The sequence below is a fragment of the Dermacentor silvarum genome, chromosome 11 (genome assembly GCF_013339745.2).
Source record: "Dermacentor silvarum isolate Dsil-2018 chromosome 11, BIME_Dsil_1.4, whole genome shotgun sequence".
Taxonomy (NCBI): domain Eukaryota; kingdom Metazoa; phylum Arthropoda; class Arachnida; order Ixodida; family Ixodidae; genus Dermacentor; species Dermacentor silvarum.
This window is the reverse complement of record NC_051164.1, coordinates 85,191,392-85,207,523: the sequence shown is the minus strand read 5'-3', so window position 1 is coordinate 85,207,523 and position 16,132 is coordinate 85,191,392. Positions and strand designations below refer to the sequence as shown.

Genomic DNA, 16,132 nt, shown 5'->3' with positions numbered 1-16,132 from the left:
TGTACGTGCGAGTGGAGCGTACGAGGGGAGCCAACGACCGCGTCTAAATCTCGCGTGCACAATAAAGAAAAGCAGGGAGGGAGCGCACCTTCTTCCATTGCGCTCAAGGCACCGGTGAGGGAGGGATAGCGAGCGGCGTTGTGCTCTAGCATCAAGTGCGTCCCATTGCTACCCTCGTGGTGTTCGTGTCGTGGTGTTCTATGTTATGTAGTGTGCACTCCCACTTAATGTGGTATAGGGTTGGTGTGGCCCCCCACCACGGGCATTCGTCCCTGTAGGCTGTGAGGTGCATGCGATGCAACATGTGTAGGTTCGTGTAAGTGCCTGTCTGGAGCCTACGCCAGGCAGCGGCATCCTCTGTCTTTAGTATCCGATGGGGTGGCAAGAGCCAGCGGAGCCCTGGACTAGGGGCCCCGACCATTGTGTTGAGGGCAGAGTCTAGGCAGTGTAGGTGTGTCGGCGGCTCGTAGCTTTGTGCGTGCTGTGTTCTCGGCGCTCAGTTTGCGTTGAAGCGATAGACAACAGCATGAAAGTCACTTCGCTCGCTGCTGCAGTGGCGCTTCCTCATGCCAGCGTTTGACAGCGCGTGTCCGCGCTCATTGAGTGTGATGTGTTCATGTTTGCCTGTGGGCGCTGACACCATGCTTATTTAGTTAATAAGCAAATGTTTACAAGTTTATACGGACGATAAAACTACTATCCTTACATTGTATACCTGTGTACTAATTTGCTATCGCAATCGATGCTTCGGCTTTCGGGTGAAACTACGACTTCTTTTCACACGTAAGAATTAAAATTGTGTGCAGTTCAACACTACTCTCATTCCTCAATTTTTCCCATTTCTCGGCTCTAGCGTTTCCCGGCTCTTACGTTTTGTGACACAAATAAATTGTCGCTTTTTTTTTTCTCCTGCTCGCTCTGCTCTCCGTAGCCGCTACCACTTGTCCTCGCACAAGAGCATCAAGCTGAGAGTTGCCACTGCACATTTTGCCCCATCTTTTATCTGATTTAGGATGCTGTTAGTTCCACATCATTGTGGTTATGGCATATTAATTGTAGCCTTGAACAGCACAGTCAGCACTGTAGTGCAAGCGCATCGAACGAACCGTCTTCAAAGTCACTAGGTGCGTCACTGCGTAATCCGTAAAAGCACTGAAAGGGTTTGCCATGTTCGATTGTATCAAGCATTTCTGAAGTGCTGTTTGTCCGGTAACCTTGGTGGGTGTCATGGAGGATGATGCCATTCTTGTACAGTGACAGATATCGGCACTCGTGCTTTTTTTTTTAAGGGACCGAAATTTCCTCCTCATGTTATATTCGTGGTAAATGTTAACTGCGTATTGCAAATACAGCACCTCCTTGACAACAACCGCCGAGCCTTCTTTTTTTTCTACGGATGTGCTTGCCACTGTCAAGATGTGCCAGAAAAGTGAATGGGATCAACTGATTCCTTCAGACTTATCACTCACACCTGACTCGCGAAAAGCACCCCCAGTAGAGTGAGGGAGGTGTTTCATGACAAGGAAGTGTGTTAGAAAAGCGAAGGCAAACACATGGGTACAAGGGATAAGAAAGGTGTGAGAGATTACAGACGAGGTGATTCATGGGCGCATGTTACATGTGTTTCCATTGAGAAACACTTGCCACTGCATTCTTGACTTGTCATTTGTCAGTGATTAGGAGCGCTCTAGGTTTGAGGTTTGTAAGAATTGGGTAAATACAGTGTATAATATTCCGATCTGTATTTGAGCATATTTTACATTTGTGCTCCATGCCTGTACAGGAGGAAGAGGAGGATGAGGAAGAGGACCCTCCCGAAGACAACGTGGACGAAGGAGACGATGAAGACGACGAGGTGGAACCACCCAAGTTTCCACCCAAGGAGGACGAAGACGTCTCCACAGAATCATCCACTACAGACACCACCGAGTATGACGAGGAGACCAAGGCACTCATGGAAGGTAGGTATTGTGACCATCTCTCGGTCAGTACCGCTAATCAGCACAGCATGTACACATGGCAAGTCAAGGTGAATGTTGTAACCCTGTCATTTATGGCATATTTTTACGCACTGTGCCACATTCTCAACTCGAAAAAGGCATGATATTCAATGCTGTTGAAAAATGAAATGAAGGAAATGTACCAAGGGCCTTATACTTTCCTTGCCATCTGGTACAGTTTAATCTCAGTGCAGTGGAACACCGTTCATACGTTTTCCACCAGACCGAGAAAAAAAACGTAACAGCCAGGAAAACGCAGCAGTGAAGAAAGCTCCAAAAATGAGCGAGAAATCGTATGTAATGGGACCGTATCAATGAAGTTCTACTGTACTTCATTACATCGGATTCCCTTATGTTGAAGTTTGTCATTGTTGAGGTTTAACTGTACAGTAACTTTTTGAGTGGTCGTCAAGTTATGAATGTGGCATATTGCGGCTACATGAGGCACTACAAGGTAAGCATGTTAATTGTTTTGTTGTTGCAACATTACTGGTAGTATGCTAGCCTGCTCAAGAAGCATGCACACCTGCATATTCAAGTACTAGGTTGCAAATTTCGGCTAAATTGTGTAGCAGAACATTGACGTTAGAACTGTGCAGCAGATACGCGACACAGGATGCGCAACAGTCCAGGCTTCAGTCTTGTAAGTCTACAAGTTTCTTGATTCACTAATTTTAAGTCTGCTGTCTTTTAAAGGTCTAGTTGTAGTCTCTAGGGTTGTAGTATTGCAGCAGTCAAGAGTGTCTTGCGTTTGCCTTGACCTTTTTTACACCGCTTGAAAGTCTGCACTGCTGGTTCTCAGATGGCAGTCTTAGGATGCTTGGGGCTTCCTGATGCAATTCTAAGGTCTGCTAAGCTCTCGCCTTTTTCCTTTTGATTTATGATGCCTGTCTTATACCTGGTTTGTCTTGTACCTGGTTATGTTTTTCCTTAATTCAACTCAAACCTACGAATTAGTTTTCTTGGCCGTCTCCTGCAGATTATTCAAGAACTGCCATTCTAGTACTGCTGTGTGGCACTCTTTTGCTAAGGAAGTTCACGACAGCTACTCTGAAGCTGTCACTAACAGTTAAGAGCTTGATTGTTGAGGTAATATACTTTACATGGAAATGGGTGGACAAGCTCAGTTTATGAAGATAAATGCAAATTGCGAGTCTAGTATGCAACGATGCAACAGTTTTCTTTTTTTTCCTTCTTTTTTGTGTGCTAAAACATTTTTAACATTGGAATTTCTTTTATGCAGCTGCCAAGAAAGCACGAGACGAGTTCACTGAAGCTGACACCAAGGTCAGGAACCTCGAGTCTGAAATCAGGTACGTGTAAAAACAAGACATTACCGATCGATTGCTAGACCATCGTTGTAGTGCAGTCATGGAGAAAAAAATGTCAGTTTCGCCCTAAGGGCGAAGCAATGCATGCGATAGCAACACAGCAATGTCATACGAAGTCAGGTGAGCGGCTTTGGTAGCAATATGAATTGTAGTAAACATGAGCTGATTAAGTAAGCAGGTGTGCTGCGGCGTAAGTAGACCGACATGAAGAGAGACTCGATGACCACGAGAAGGCGCGTGTGAAACGGTGGTGTTGATGAGAAGCGCTGCCCGTGGGCAGCGCGTGCGAAGGGACACACCTGTAGCGCTGCACTGCCGATCCGGGCAGCATTGCATGTGTAGCACGCGTTGGAAAATGTGGCCCGACTATTACTAACTGTGGTGTGAGCGCGCACAAACAAACATGAATAGATCACACTGAATGACTGCAGACAACGACGGTCAAAACGCTGGCAGCAAGCGCATATACGCCGCAGCGGGCGAAGGTACGTGCGGTCTATCGCTTCAACGGAAACTGAGCGGCGAATGCACAGCGCATAAAGGTCAGAGCCGTGTGGAGATAAGAGACGGGGCGATCGAGCGACGAGCGCGGTTGTTGGCAGAGTAGAAATGCGCCCCCCCTCCCCGCTCCCTCCGGCGCTCGCTTCCCGCTTCCTTGCTTGCGCATGGAAGATTGAGTGCGTTCGCTCTCCGTGACAGCGTGCGTCCCCGCACGCTTCCGCTCGGGCATACGGCGCGCGGCGAAGATTTTATCTATACGGAACCTCACGGCGCCGACGACGCCGACGGCAGAAATCCGGTGGAAGTGTCCATATAATTGCTATCGTAATAAAATTCAAATGAGCATCAGCTTAGTTGAAACTCTCCATGATGACCTGCATAGCATATCTTCAGACTCCCTTGACTCTGTGATTCCTGTAAGTCTATTACTGTATTTACCCGAATCTAATGTGCACATTTGTTCCAAGAAAATGGATCCGAAAATTGCCTGCGTGTTAAACCGGATACGCATATCTGCCAACTCATCCGATTTACCCGGGAGACTCCTGATTTCTGACCTAGCCTCCCAATTGTATAGGCATGCCCATAAATCTCCCAATAAACTGCCCCAAGCTGCTTTTCAAAAAAAAATAAAGAAAACACCACGTCATGCACCACAGCCACATCATGATTACCATCGCAAGCTAGGTAGCTAGCTGAAGTCAGATGGGAATCCAAGCAGTTTGAGTGCAGAGCTCAGTTCGCCTCTGATCGAAATAATACATTGCAGAGTGCGTGTGGTAACATTTTGCTTTTCACAGCTCGCTTGACATCTTGACGTCGTCGAAGCCCAAGATGTATTTACAGTGTTTCTTGAAGTCTTGCATGTCAGAATCCAGTGTTACGTGTCATCCAGGAAAGGCGAACAGTTCGAATTTTGCACGACTTGAGGGTGGCCCACAGCGGTAAAGGAGACATAAAACTGCATTTGGCGACTACTAAGCACTAAAGAAGCTCAAGACAGGCTATGGTCAGCACAAAGAGCAGTGGAATGAAAAATGTTAGGCTTAACGTTAAGAGACAGGAAGACAGCGGGATTCTAATTGAGATTAAGAGAAAGAAGTGGAGCTGGGCCGCCATGTTATACATAGGGTAGATAACTGAAAACTAGGTGGCGTGATGAAATGGAATCAGCTAGCGCAAGACAGGGGTAACTGGAGATCACAGGGAGAGGCCTTCTTCCTGCAGTAGACAAAAAATAAGCTGATGATGATGAGGATGAAGCACCAAAGCTTCCTTCGTGCTGCTGAGAAGCAGAGGGCCGTGAGCAACTTCTTTGGCAACAGTAATGAAGACAGGGTTGTGCATGTGCTCGGAGTGCCTTTTCACTGGATTTCTCATCGAGCACAATTTGCCGCTGAGCTGGAGTGAGCATGTTGGGCCACTTCTGCGCAAGATGTTCCCAAAGTGCAAGAATGCGAAGTGCTACGGATGCGGCAGAACCAAGACAACTGCCATTGTCGGTGAAATGGCTGCAGAGGTGCTAAGTGTAATGGTGGAAAGCCTGAATTGCCGTGTTTTCACACTTGCAGTTGACGGCAGCAATGACACCTCATCGCAGCTTTACCCTGTTGTGGCAACCTACTATGTAGAGAAATGCAGGCGAGCTGAAAGCAAACTGTTGTGCATGAAAGCACTTAGAGGAGAGGCTACTGATCAAAAAATGAGCAACCTCGTTCTCGACGCATTGCATTTGCTTGATATGGCATCTAATCTTGTAGACCAGGCAAATCGCAAGCACGACACGAAAAAAAGAGTACATGCCCCCCCCCTCCCCCCCTGGTGAGTTTCCCGATTTTCGCAGTCCCCAGGTTGGCAGGCATCGATACGAAACCAAAACTGCGTTCGCGGCGTTGGCAACAGCCCGCCGTCAGAGCAATTAGACACAGAATCATTGCCATCACAAAATGGCGACAGAGCACGTTTTTCTGAAGGTGCTTAACTATGACCTAGAGAGGTACTTTTGGCCACTAACTGTTGGAAATACTATCACTTTTGCGAGATTTCGCGCAACTGTGTTCTATATTACACACTTCTTTAAAGACTCCACAACTATTGCAAATGGCATAGTGGCACACCCGTAGGCTGGCACTGGAGTGTAAAATAATCTGGTTTTGATTGAGCTCTTGTAATGAAAGCGGCACATTATCATCGCCAACCTATACGAAAAGTTGTTCAGTCACCACTTTGTAATGGCAGTGGTGATGCCGCTGCCCGTGACTGTAGGCTGTTGCCAACGCCACTTACGCAGTTTTGGTTCCTCATTCATTTAAATGTATGCTTTAGAATCAAGTAAATACGGTAACTGTTCATTGTAAGGTGCTGTTGTCAATAAACTCTGCCAAAGGCAGGTCAAAGTTCGGAGCAATTGGTGGGAGATAGCATGTCATCTGTAACACTTTCACTGCCCTCTAGAGCCACCGAGACTGACACTCCAGCTCTGAAGGTTGCCATTGGGGTCAGGAACATGCGTGGTGACCAGTCAGCTACAATTTATTCATCAAGGACCAATTTCAGGATCGAAATAAGTCTTGGCCCGTAAAAGTGTGGGGCGCCAGCCGTGACCTTCAGTCCGAATCGAATCAGCCTAAAAATGAACTTGACTTAACAGAAGTCTACTGGATTCATAAGTGAAGCGTGCGTGAGCTTGTTACTATGTCATGATGCAGGAAACTGGAGCAGTCCCTCGACACAGACTACGGCCCCGACGACGCATACGCAGCTCTACGTGAGCAGTGCTTCGAGTTCACCGATCGGGAGTACACATACAAACTGTGTCCATTTGACCAGGCGTCGCAGGCACCCAAGGGCGGAGGCGCCGAGACCGGCCTAGGGTGAGCACTTCCTTCTCTTTAGCTTTCTCCTCCTCATTTGACAAGAATACCTCTGTGCTGAACTGTAGCATAGCTTCAGTAGGGCATCATTTTTGAGCCTGCTCAGAACAAACTGCTTCGGTGTATGAAAAGGTGCTTGCTATAGACTAGAATTCAGAGCGGTTCTCCGGAGCCACCATTTTCTCGCGACGGTGGCGCCGCAGTGCGAGCATTGGCTGTGTACTATAGGTACCGCGAATCTCTGCACTGGCGGAAGCAGGAGCGGTGGCAATGATTGTTCTTCAAGCGGATCGTTGTTGCATAAAATTGTTAAGTGCATGCTCATTTCACTTCTGCATTATGTACGCATGATGGACGCAGTAGAACACGCGTCGGATTGTGGCCACGCTCGACTTTTCTAAAGTTTTGCGGTATCATGGTCGCAATAAGGGCAATGCATTTTCTTTTGCAGAAGACTTATTCATTGGTTTCCGCGCAGTCATAAAGCGAGATATTTTGTTAGATTGAGTGGTTCTGGCAAGTGCCTGCCATGGTGCAAGATAATTAGTCCCAATAAGCATGCTACATGTAACGTCGCTGTGCGCTGTCACAGAGCCTTTGCAGGGGAATGACACTGTGTTGTGTACGGCGAAGCTTTATATGTTGACAAAAGTAAAACTCGCAAGGTATAAAACTAGATTTCATTTGTACCTCGACATTTCAAAATGTGTTTTACACCTCATGTAAAGTTAGAGTGAAGAATGCGATGAAAGTAACAATATTGCCGCGAAGCACTGTTTGTTTTCTTTTGAACCGCCTCTGAAAGCTTCACTAATAGCCTCATTGGCTACGTGGTACGTGACCAAAGCACGCTTGCTCGATCTTGGGGAGGCCTTCTGCCACGCAACAATAATCATGATCTGGTTTCCTAGCGTATAATTTCTTGAAAGCTCATCGCTCGGCGCCGCCGCGTTGTTGCAGTCGTTACGGTGTTTGGCTGCTGAAGACGCTGATTCGATCCCGGTCGCGGCAGTCACATTTCAATGAAGGCAAAATCCTAGAAGCCCGTGTACTGTGCAATGTCGGTGCACGTTAAGGAACCACAGGTGGTTGAAATTTCCAGAACCATCCACTACGGCGTACATCATAATCACATCGTGGCTTTGGCATGTAAAACCCCAGTCGATATAAGACGAAACTTTCATGTGTTTCATGCGGAGGTGTCCTTTAAAGAGTTAGCAATGGCCTTGTCAAAAACCCGACGTCACCACGGATGGCAAAAAAAAATGTCACATGGCCCATGGAAATGCATCTACCCGATGACGTGTGGCGCATACCTCGCTCCGTACCCAAGTCGGAGATATGCGGGTATGCGCCACACGGGGTTTTACATGTAGTAGAAGGTATCATTTGGTAATCTATAACCTAATGTGTAACTTAATGTATAACTCAACGCATGACTAAATTTGCACGAGGCTTTCGCTTTCAAGTGTTACTAAGAGTGTAACACCGAGAGGAATTTTTAAAAGTTGGTGCTCGCCACATTCCTATCAGGAATGCCGACGACGGCACAATGTTGCCCTGATGAGTAGCTGCTTGCTACTTACTCACACCGTGAGTAGCAACGACACGAACAAGCGCCACGCACAAATAAGCACGCTAGTCCGCCGATTCCCGCAGTCCACGCCGAGAGGTGGTGGCTGGTGTCAAGAGTATTGGAGCATGCCCGCAGCCTGCATGAGAGGGTAAAATAATCTGGTCTATAGGAGAAACTTGTTAAATTGCATTGAGTTTACTAAGATTGCTAGAAGGAACTCTGGCACTGCAGAAAATATTTTGTTTGAACATCTGGCTATAAGTAGGTGCAATCCAAAAGTGAAGCCAGTCCAATCCAATCATGTTAGCTGCTTTGTTGTGGTTGGCAGTGTTAAGCCTTTTTCTTCTACTATTTGCCCTTTTGAAAAGGTTTAAGCTGTCATGCATTAGTGTTGCTTGGAGCTTAAAACTAATGCATACGGCCATTTTTTTTCTAGATTTGTGCCGCACCTCCTTGCTTACTTAATTCCTGTAAAGCTGCAATTGGAGGTATTGCCTTCTTGGCCACATGGCAGGCTGGTTTTGTAGACACCTAAGTCAATGTTTTTCTAATTGTTTACGTGCAGACGCTGGGGCAGCTGGCATGGACCAGATGACAATAAGTACAGCCAGATGAAGTACGACGGCGGTGCGACCTGCTGGAACGGGCCTGCAAGATCTGTCGTGGTGAGTAGCGCATTTTAAAGCGAAGCTTTCTTTGCCTCTTCATTGAGGTGTGGCATTTGTCGTTTCCTCGCTGATATATTTGTGGATATATAGACAGCTTGGGTCGCTATGTGTGCTGGCTGCTGTCTCGACTAATAGACAAATTGGATCACTGAGTATGCGCCGATTCTTGGTCAATCCCCGAAATGGATGTGCGACTGTGATGCAATTGGTACGAATGTATTTATATAGTGTGTGTCGTTCTTTCCCGTACGCACACCTCTCGTCAATCTTCTTCCCTCAAAAAGCATCATACATCGCCTTCAGCCTTGTGACACAGACAGCAAACAGCTACAGGCGACGAGGCTGTGCTCATGTGCTCCGCTACTGCTGCTACCTCATGCAAACAAGATTTGCATCATTTTGATTGCAGCATTGCGTTGATGTTTTTGTCAGCAAGGTGCATTGCATGGTGCATTTTTTCCTTGGCTATAAATGAAGTGCTGTCAGGACTACAGCTGGCCAATCACATTGTTTGTTGGTCTACTGCGGCCTTTCTTTCTTTTGCTAGCACAGAAACAACTGGAAAATATATTTGAATGATCAGAGAGTTAGACGTTGCATCCATGCTACGTCTTTCACTTTGCTTCTATAGACATCTGGTAGGATTGTTGCTGTGTTCATTCTTTTTTTTTTTTTTTTGAGCATGTTATATGCAACCAAGTGGTGATTGCTGGCATAAAAATGTGCATTGTTGGTCAGACAATGTTGTAGCACTATAGGTGGTTGGTTACTACTATGTCCTTCTGCTGTCTGCACCTGGTTCGTCATACACAGATGCCGACGAAATTTGAAGTACGGACCTTGAACAGCAATAACAATGCTGTCGAGCAGCAGTAACAATGCCATGTGCCACAACAAGCTGTACATGGCATCCATCATTACCACAAAAGCCACGGCTACCATGGTGTCGCCAAGCGCAATGAGCAGCAAACTTTCCACTGCGCCGGTTTTCGTGGAGCAGCTTCGACTGCTTCGCAGAATGATCATGGCTCGAAATTTGCTCTCAATCTCTCATTGAAACACGCGGCTTGCGGCCTTCACTCTGTCGTTGGAACACACTTGCTCGAAAAAGAGCAGAAAAAGTTGCATCGACGCCTCCATTTGTATTCATCATTAGTGGACCAATCATGATACGAGTGCATGATGTGTGTCGGTTTCAATGTGGTTTGTAACATGGGACGATCTTGGAGGCAATGCAACAAAACAGCACCCGCACGCCTCATAGCACCAACCAAAGATCTAACAAAAAAGTGTCTCCGACAGTATATCTCAGCAGGTCTACTGAGAAGCTATCACTTGACTTTGACAATCATCCTCCTTTGATGGTTTCTAACCAGTTTTTTAATAAGTATCTTGTGCGTGTGTCATGCACCTGCGCAGGTTGACCTTCACTGTGGTCTGGAGAACCAGCTGACGTCGGCCTCGGAGCCAAACCGATGCGAATACCACTTCGACTTCAGCACTCCGGCGGCGTGCGCCCCTGTGCCAACAGACACGCCTACAGAGTCGCATGTCCACGAAGAACTCTAACGGATCCTCATTGCCATGTTCCACAATCTTGGGGGTGGGCATCCATGTTCTATCATTCCAGCGGGGCCCAATAAAGACATCTCACTAGCGGGGATGCACATGGATGTAGCCAAGGAGGGAGGGAAAGACATGCAATGCGCACAGGGATGTTGTGACGTGGTTTGCGGTGACCTGCACAGCGTGGTGTTTTAATTCGTGAAGAGATTGGCGAAACGGTTTCATGGCTGCCTGTCTGATTCTCTTCTGGCCTTCTGTACATTTGTCGGAAGGCAGTACCAACCCCTATTTCTTTCCCTACCGCCTTTGCCTGCAAGCCGGTGGAAGTCTTTCGCTGTTGAACCAGCATTGACCTTTTGTCCTGTATACTTCATGTTCTTGCTTTTTTTTTTTACCTATCGTAAAAAATAAAGCGTGATAATGCCTTCTTTTTTAAGCTCGGCCTACGCGAGTTCTTTCAATCTGCACGCCTTCAATGGGCTGCTGAACAAGTTAGTGCATTGCGAGCCAAATAGTATTAGTACAGACCACGAGAAGCGAACACTTCTTGGAAAGCAGGCCTGAAAGACCAGCAGCCCATGAATCATGGAGTTTACCATTCCTCCGGGCAAGCGACGTGACAACTTTTGTGCCGTACAACCCATACAGATCTGAGTGGCAGCCAATCCATGCAAGAAGGGCATTTTTATTTTTAAGTTGCTTAAAAGAAAGGACAAGTCGAAGAAGAGAGGCAGCACAAAGTCATTAACAACTGAGTGTTAACTGGAATAAAAGTTAGCGAACAACTTGCGCAATCCACCAAACCAAGACCCTCAATCCCCTATGTGTCTCCCCTGGTCAGAGCAGCTGCTGCTGCATAGGTTTTCACTCCGCCTTCATCCTCACAGTGGACATGCTCTAGCAGCAGCGGTAACAGGGGAGCCCCCTCCTTCCACAGACTCCCTTTCATCGCAGGAACCCTCAACAGCCACCATGGACGAGTACATGCCGTTGGAGTTGCACAGCTGCCTGGACACAATAATTTTGACCATCTATGCCATGCATGTCTTTTAGCATGCATATGAGTACACATATTCTTGCATTCCACTCCCACCGGAATGCAGCCACCGCGGCCAAGAAATCAAACCAGCAACCTCATGCTTAAAGTAGCAGAATGCCGTCATAGCCACAGAGCTACAGTGATGGTTAAACTTTTAAATGCTTACATTTAAATGCTTTTGAACAACGATTACCCAATTTTCCTGCATCCCACCATTGAAATATAACGGGCTCCAGCCTACTACAGCTTGAAATACACAGGACACTTTTGGAGCTGCCAAAATGAGCCAACACACAGGTTGTTTCTTTTCTGGCAGTCGCTGCGATGTGCTGTGAGTAACGGCAATCGCAAGAAAAGCGGAACTTTCAATGCAGATGGACACTCCACACTTCTTCGATAACTTCAACGTTTGTTTGTTGCATGACATCTGGGTGTGTTGACGCTTTCATTGAAAGCCATGTTTTGAAGCTCATCTTCAAACATGGTCCATCATCAGCCTCAACCAAAGTTCATCTTCAAAGGAAGATGAACAGTGCCAATGCTTGAGCTGTCTGTTATAATGGAACACACTACTATAACCAAACAACAAGGGAAAAGCGCAACGAAATCGTCTAGATCACAGCATCTGTCTAAGCCTTATACAATCGTCGCTGTATTTCTGCGCCACCTACATACATTATAAAAATCTATCTGATAGCATGGTTGACGGGATTTTCTGGACTTCGATTTCTGAAAATTCTTGGCCAGTGATCAATGTGTATATTGCTAGATGCAGTTATGCCAGAATGGCAAAGCATTGACAATGGTAGCAAGGTATAATATCGCACGGAAAAAGAATCTTAAATTTATGTGGAGCATAAAATGCACCAAACTTAGTAACTAAGCTGTCAAAAGATGTCTCATCGCCTCACGACACACGTGAACAGAGTTCATTCTATGACCGCGAGCATACACGGTCACAACGCGCGCGTTGAAAAGAAAAGTACCGCCATCTACTCTTTCCTTCGTCGTCTCCTCTCCTAATTAAAGCGCTTGCTTTTTTCTTTATTTTTTGCTTGCGAAAGCAAGTCTACGGTGGCGGCCCTAGAAAGTCCACGTCGAAACTTTCAGGCCGGGCGTGCGCCGCCGCCGCTGCCGGAGATTGCGGCTGCGCAGAGGTACATTCAACATGGCTCTGAGGCGGAAAAAAATATAAAGAAGTCAAAGCGCGCGCTATCATCGTCCAATCGGAGAAACAGGAGAGAGCGAAGCGGCGTTGATCAAAGGATGGCGGTACTTTTCTTATACAGGTACTTTACGTAGCACGGCAGCGACGGCGCGAGCGCGCCTTTAATATCCTTGTAATTCCTATCGCAACAAAGCGCAAGACACGTCGTTTTGTTTCCGCGAAAAAGAGTCAATTGAGAGTTTTAGCGTGTCCGGTATTCCGCTAAACGCAGGCGGACGGCGTTTTGCCGGATGGGCGGTGACGCAAACGTGAGCGCCCTGCACGGTGCAGCCAGCGGGTGGCACAGAGCTCAACCAGACTAACGCATATAATATTGCAGTAAACAAGCGTGTTCTACTTCGCTGCCGGTGTAAACGTTAGGCAGTGGCGTAATCGTGAATTTACACCAGCCCCGAAGTAGAACTCGCTTGTTTACTGCAATATTGGCTCGGTATTATCCTGGTTGAGCTCTGTGCCACCAGCTGGATGGCACCACGGCTCAGGCCGCTCGCGTTTAATCCCCTGCTCACCGTATCATAACATTTCGCGCCATTAGTGAGCTTAAATCCACAAAGCGCACCGACAAAAGGGATGGCACTGAATTCGACACTACTGTGACAAAGCCTCTCAGTTATGAAGGCACAAACGCGCAGTTGTTTGCCAGCCTCTGGGAAAAGAAAACGCACTGGGACCATTTCTAGAATAATTGCTACTCGTGATAATGCATACACACTCCGCATATACTGCTAAGGGAGCGTGCGAACAAAACAGCTCTCCGCGCTCACTGCTGGCGCCGCAGAGAGGAGCGAGCCAAATAAGAGTTTTAGCGTACCTACGGTATTCCGATACACTGGGCGTTTAGCCGGATGAGCGGAAACACAAACATGAACGGCCTGCACGGTGCCCAGTCATCTGGTAGCGCAGAGCTCAACCATACAAACACAGAGCTAATATTGCGTAACCAAGCGTACTCTACTTTGCTGCTGGTGTAAATTTTCCACTGCAATGCGATTACGCCGCTGCCGAAAATTTACACCAGCAGCAAAGTAAAATAGACTTGACTACTGCAATATTAGCTGTGTTTGCCTGCATGGTTGAGCTCTGCGCTACCAGTTGAATGGGCACCATGCAGGCCGTTCACGTTTGTGCCACCGCTCATCCGGCTAAACGCGAAACTTTGCGCCGACGGACGTGTCTTTGGCAGCTGGCGTCGCCGGTGCACATTCTGCATTTATAAGCTATAAGCCACACGATATCAAGTACGTGTGTGACGTACAGAGTTTGATATATATTGATGCAGTAAAACTTTGCGCAACTCGCTATTTGAGGCTTTCGAATTTCTTTAGAACGCAATGAACAGTACTTCGTTGCCGAGAAACAGGTATCGATAGACCCGAGTGTAAACGCTGTCGAAATCCATAGCAGCGTGTTCACTTGGGCTCGTTGAAGCATGAGAGCGACACAGAACAAAGTAACAGAACCATAGTACAAAGCGCAGTTTTGCTGTGTCCTATGTCGCGCTGTCTAAAGCTGTTTATCGAAATGCATTACGTCACGCTGTTAACTAGTGCGGCGATTTAAGGGCGGCGGCGTCACAGTCTTGCGTTTTCGTTAGGCCTCCTCTCGCTGCGAGAGTGGCTCTTTGTATGAGCGTGCGAATGAAATTTTCTATACGAATCGAATGGTCTGCTACTAGATTAGTATTCGATTAAAGAATTCACTCTTCGAAACTGGCGAATATTCGTTCCTCTTCGAGTATATGGAGTAAGGGCACTTACTGTATCCTCGGGACAAAAGGACCAAAAATATTTTTGGCGAAACCAATCTCACGATGAACGTCGACGTTAATGCGATTAGCATTAACGCAATGTAGCCACCCATCGTATGGCCACTGTTAAAACACGTTATGTATGGGGAGTGTGCTACACCCGCGCCTTCTTTCGCGCCTCTCTCAGGACACGGTGCGTGCATCTAGCGGAGCTGCCGCCAAGTCCGTGCTTGGCCTCCAAGATGCGTGGCGCAACGGTGCGTTCGAACGCTGAGAACGCACCGGCGCAGTGTAGCGCTATAACGTCTGGCCACTGTGCTTGAGAAACTTGTGTGACGCGGGCTTTATTCGCCTAGCACCGGAGAAATTTCAAATTATTTTTTATTATTATTGGAGAGTGGCGTTAAAAGTTTCGGTGTTGCCTTCCGTTGATCGCGAGCTGCGTGTTCAACGTGACGATTGCAACCTTCCGCGATGACTCTGCAGGCGGTTCCAGAAGCCAGCTAAATATCGCACAAAAATTATCCTGGTGACGGAAGTTAGAGGACTGAGGACAGAATACCGAAGGTCTTATAACTGTAATATGCAAGTTTTCTTTAACAGCTCCGCTAACGTAAGCTGGTCGTCGGACACCCACCGACCGACGTGCTATGTAAACCCACCCGCCCATCCCACAACTCTATTCTTCACGCATCTTCACGCATCTGCGTCGTAGTGACATCTCGAACGGCCTTGCGCGTCAGGAGGAATCCATATACCCCTCCTGTAGTTTTGCGTGAGTGCGGCTTCGTGCCTCCAGACCCGATGGCCCAAACGCAGCTCAAAGTATATGAACTGCTACATATTTGCACTGCCGTTAGAGCGAAGCGAATAACGCTGGAGGACATCTTTTATACACAGAGAGGACGCTGCACAAAACGAAGAGTAAAAGCTATTTCCTTCGTTAATGGTTCCATCTATGCTCCGGGGTAAACTTATACGACGTGCAATATAAGCGAAAAATAAGACAACAGGCCCCAACTCGATTCGGATGGTAGGAGTACGCTTGAAACCACACTCCTCGAAGTAGGCTTCAGAGTCTGGAGTGGCAGGTAGACCATGTAGATGCTACATACACCTCGGTCCTTCTCGACTGCCTCCATCGCAGTGGTCGCTCGAAGTCCCAGTCTGAGACGGGTTAATTTATGTGTTTTGGCCTTTGGGCGGTCTTCGCGACCCAAGCTGTAGGCCTTTTGTGACTGATCTGGTTGGCGGCTTTTGATTGATGATCTTGAGCGTAGTGGCATGAATGCTACCACTAGGGAAGTTTCGGCACGCCTGTTGGGAGTCGGTCACTATGACTTCAACCTCTGTTTGGGAGAGCGCGAGGGCTATGGCCGCTTCCTCGGCTTGAAGAGGATTGTATCGGGTGAGCGAAATGCTGCTCCGATGTTCTTTGTTGACGAATCATGAACCGACAGTGGCCGAATCGGTTAGCGTGATGGTCTAGCAACCCGGAAGTCTGTGATTCGAATCCGCAGCCCGACGAGCACTTCTTTTTCGTGCGGCTTGGTTTTTTCGTACATCAACGCCAACACCGACGCCGACACGAGTGAGGCAATGC

At 47.5% G+C, this 16,132-nt stretch overlaps 1 protein-coding gene across 4 annotated transcripts in view; it reads left to right on the top strand.

Annotated features, from left to right (window-relative positions):
- LOC119433790 (glucosidase 2 subunit beta) overlaps positions 1-10,932 on the top strand; it is a 45,394-nt gene extending 34,462 nt beyond the window's left edge. For 3 of the 4 annotated variants that reach the window (XM_049659381.1, XM_049659383.1, XM_037701050.2), the window contains exons 10-14: positions 1,784-1,961; positions 3,244-3,313; positions 6,541-6,705; positions 8,847-8,946; positions 10,369-10,932. In XM_049659381.1, coding sequence (XP_049515338.1) covers positions 1,784-1,961; positions 3,244-3,313; positions 6,541-6,705; positions 8,847-8,946; positions 10,369-10,518 — 663 coding nt within the window. In that variant the 3' untranslated portion in view covers positions 10,519-10,932. The remainder of the gene's footprint in view (positions 1-1,783; positions 1,962-3,243; positions 3,314-6,540; positions 6,706-8,846; positions 8,947-10,368) is intronic. The other variant, XM_049659382.1, reaches the window with a different exon arrangement.
- Positions 10,933-16,132: the final 5,200 nt, after the last annotated feature.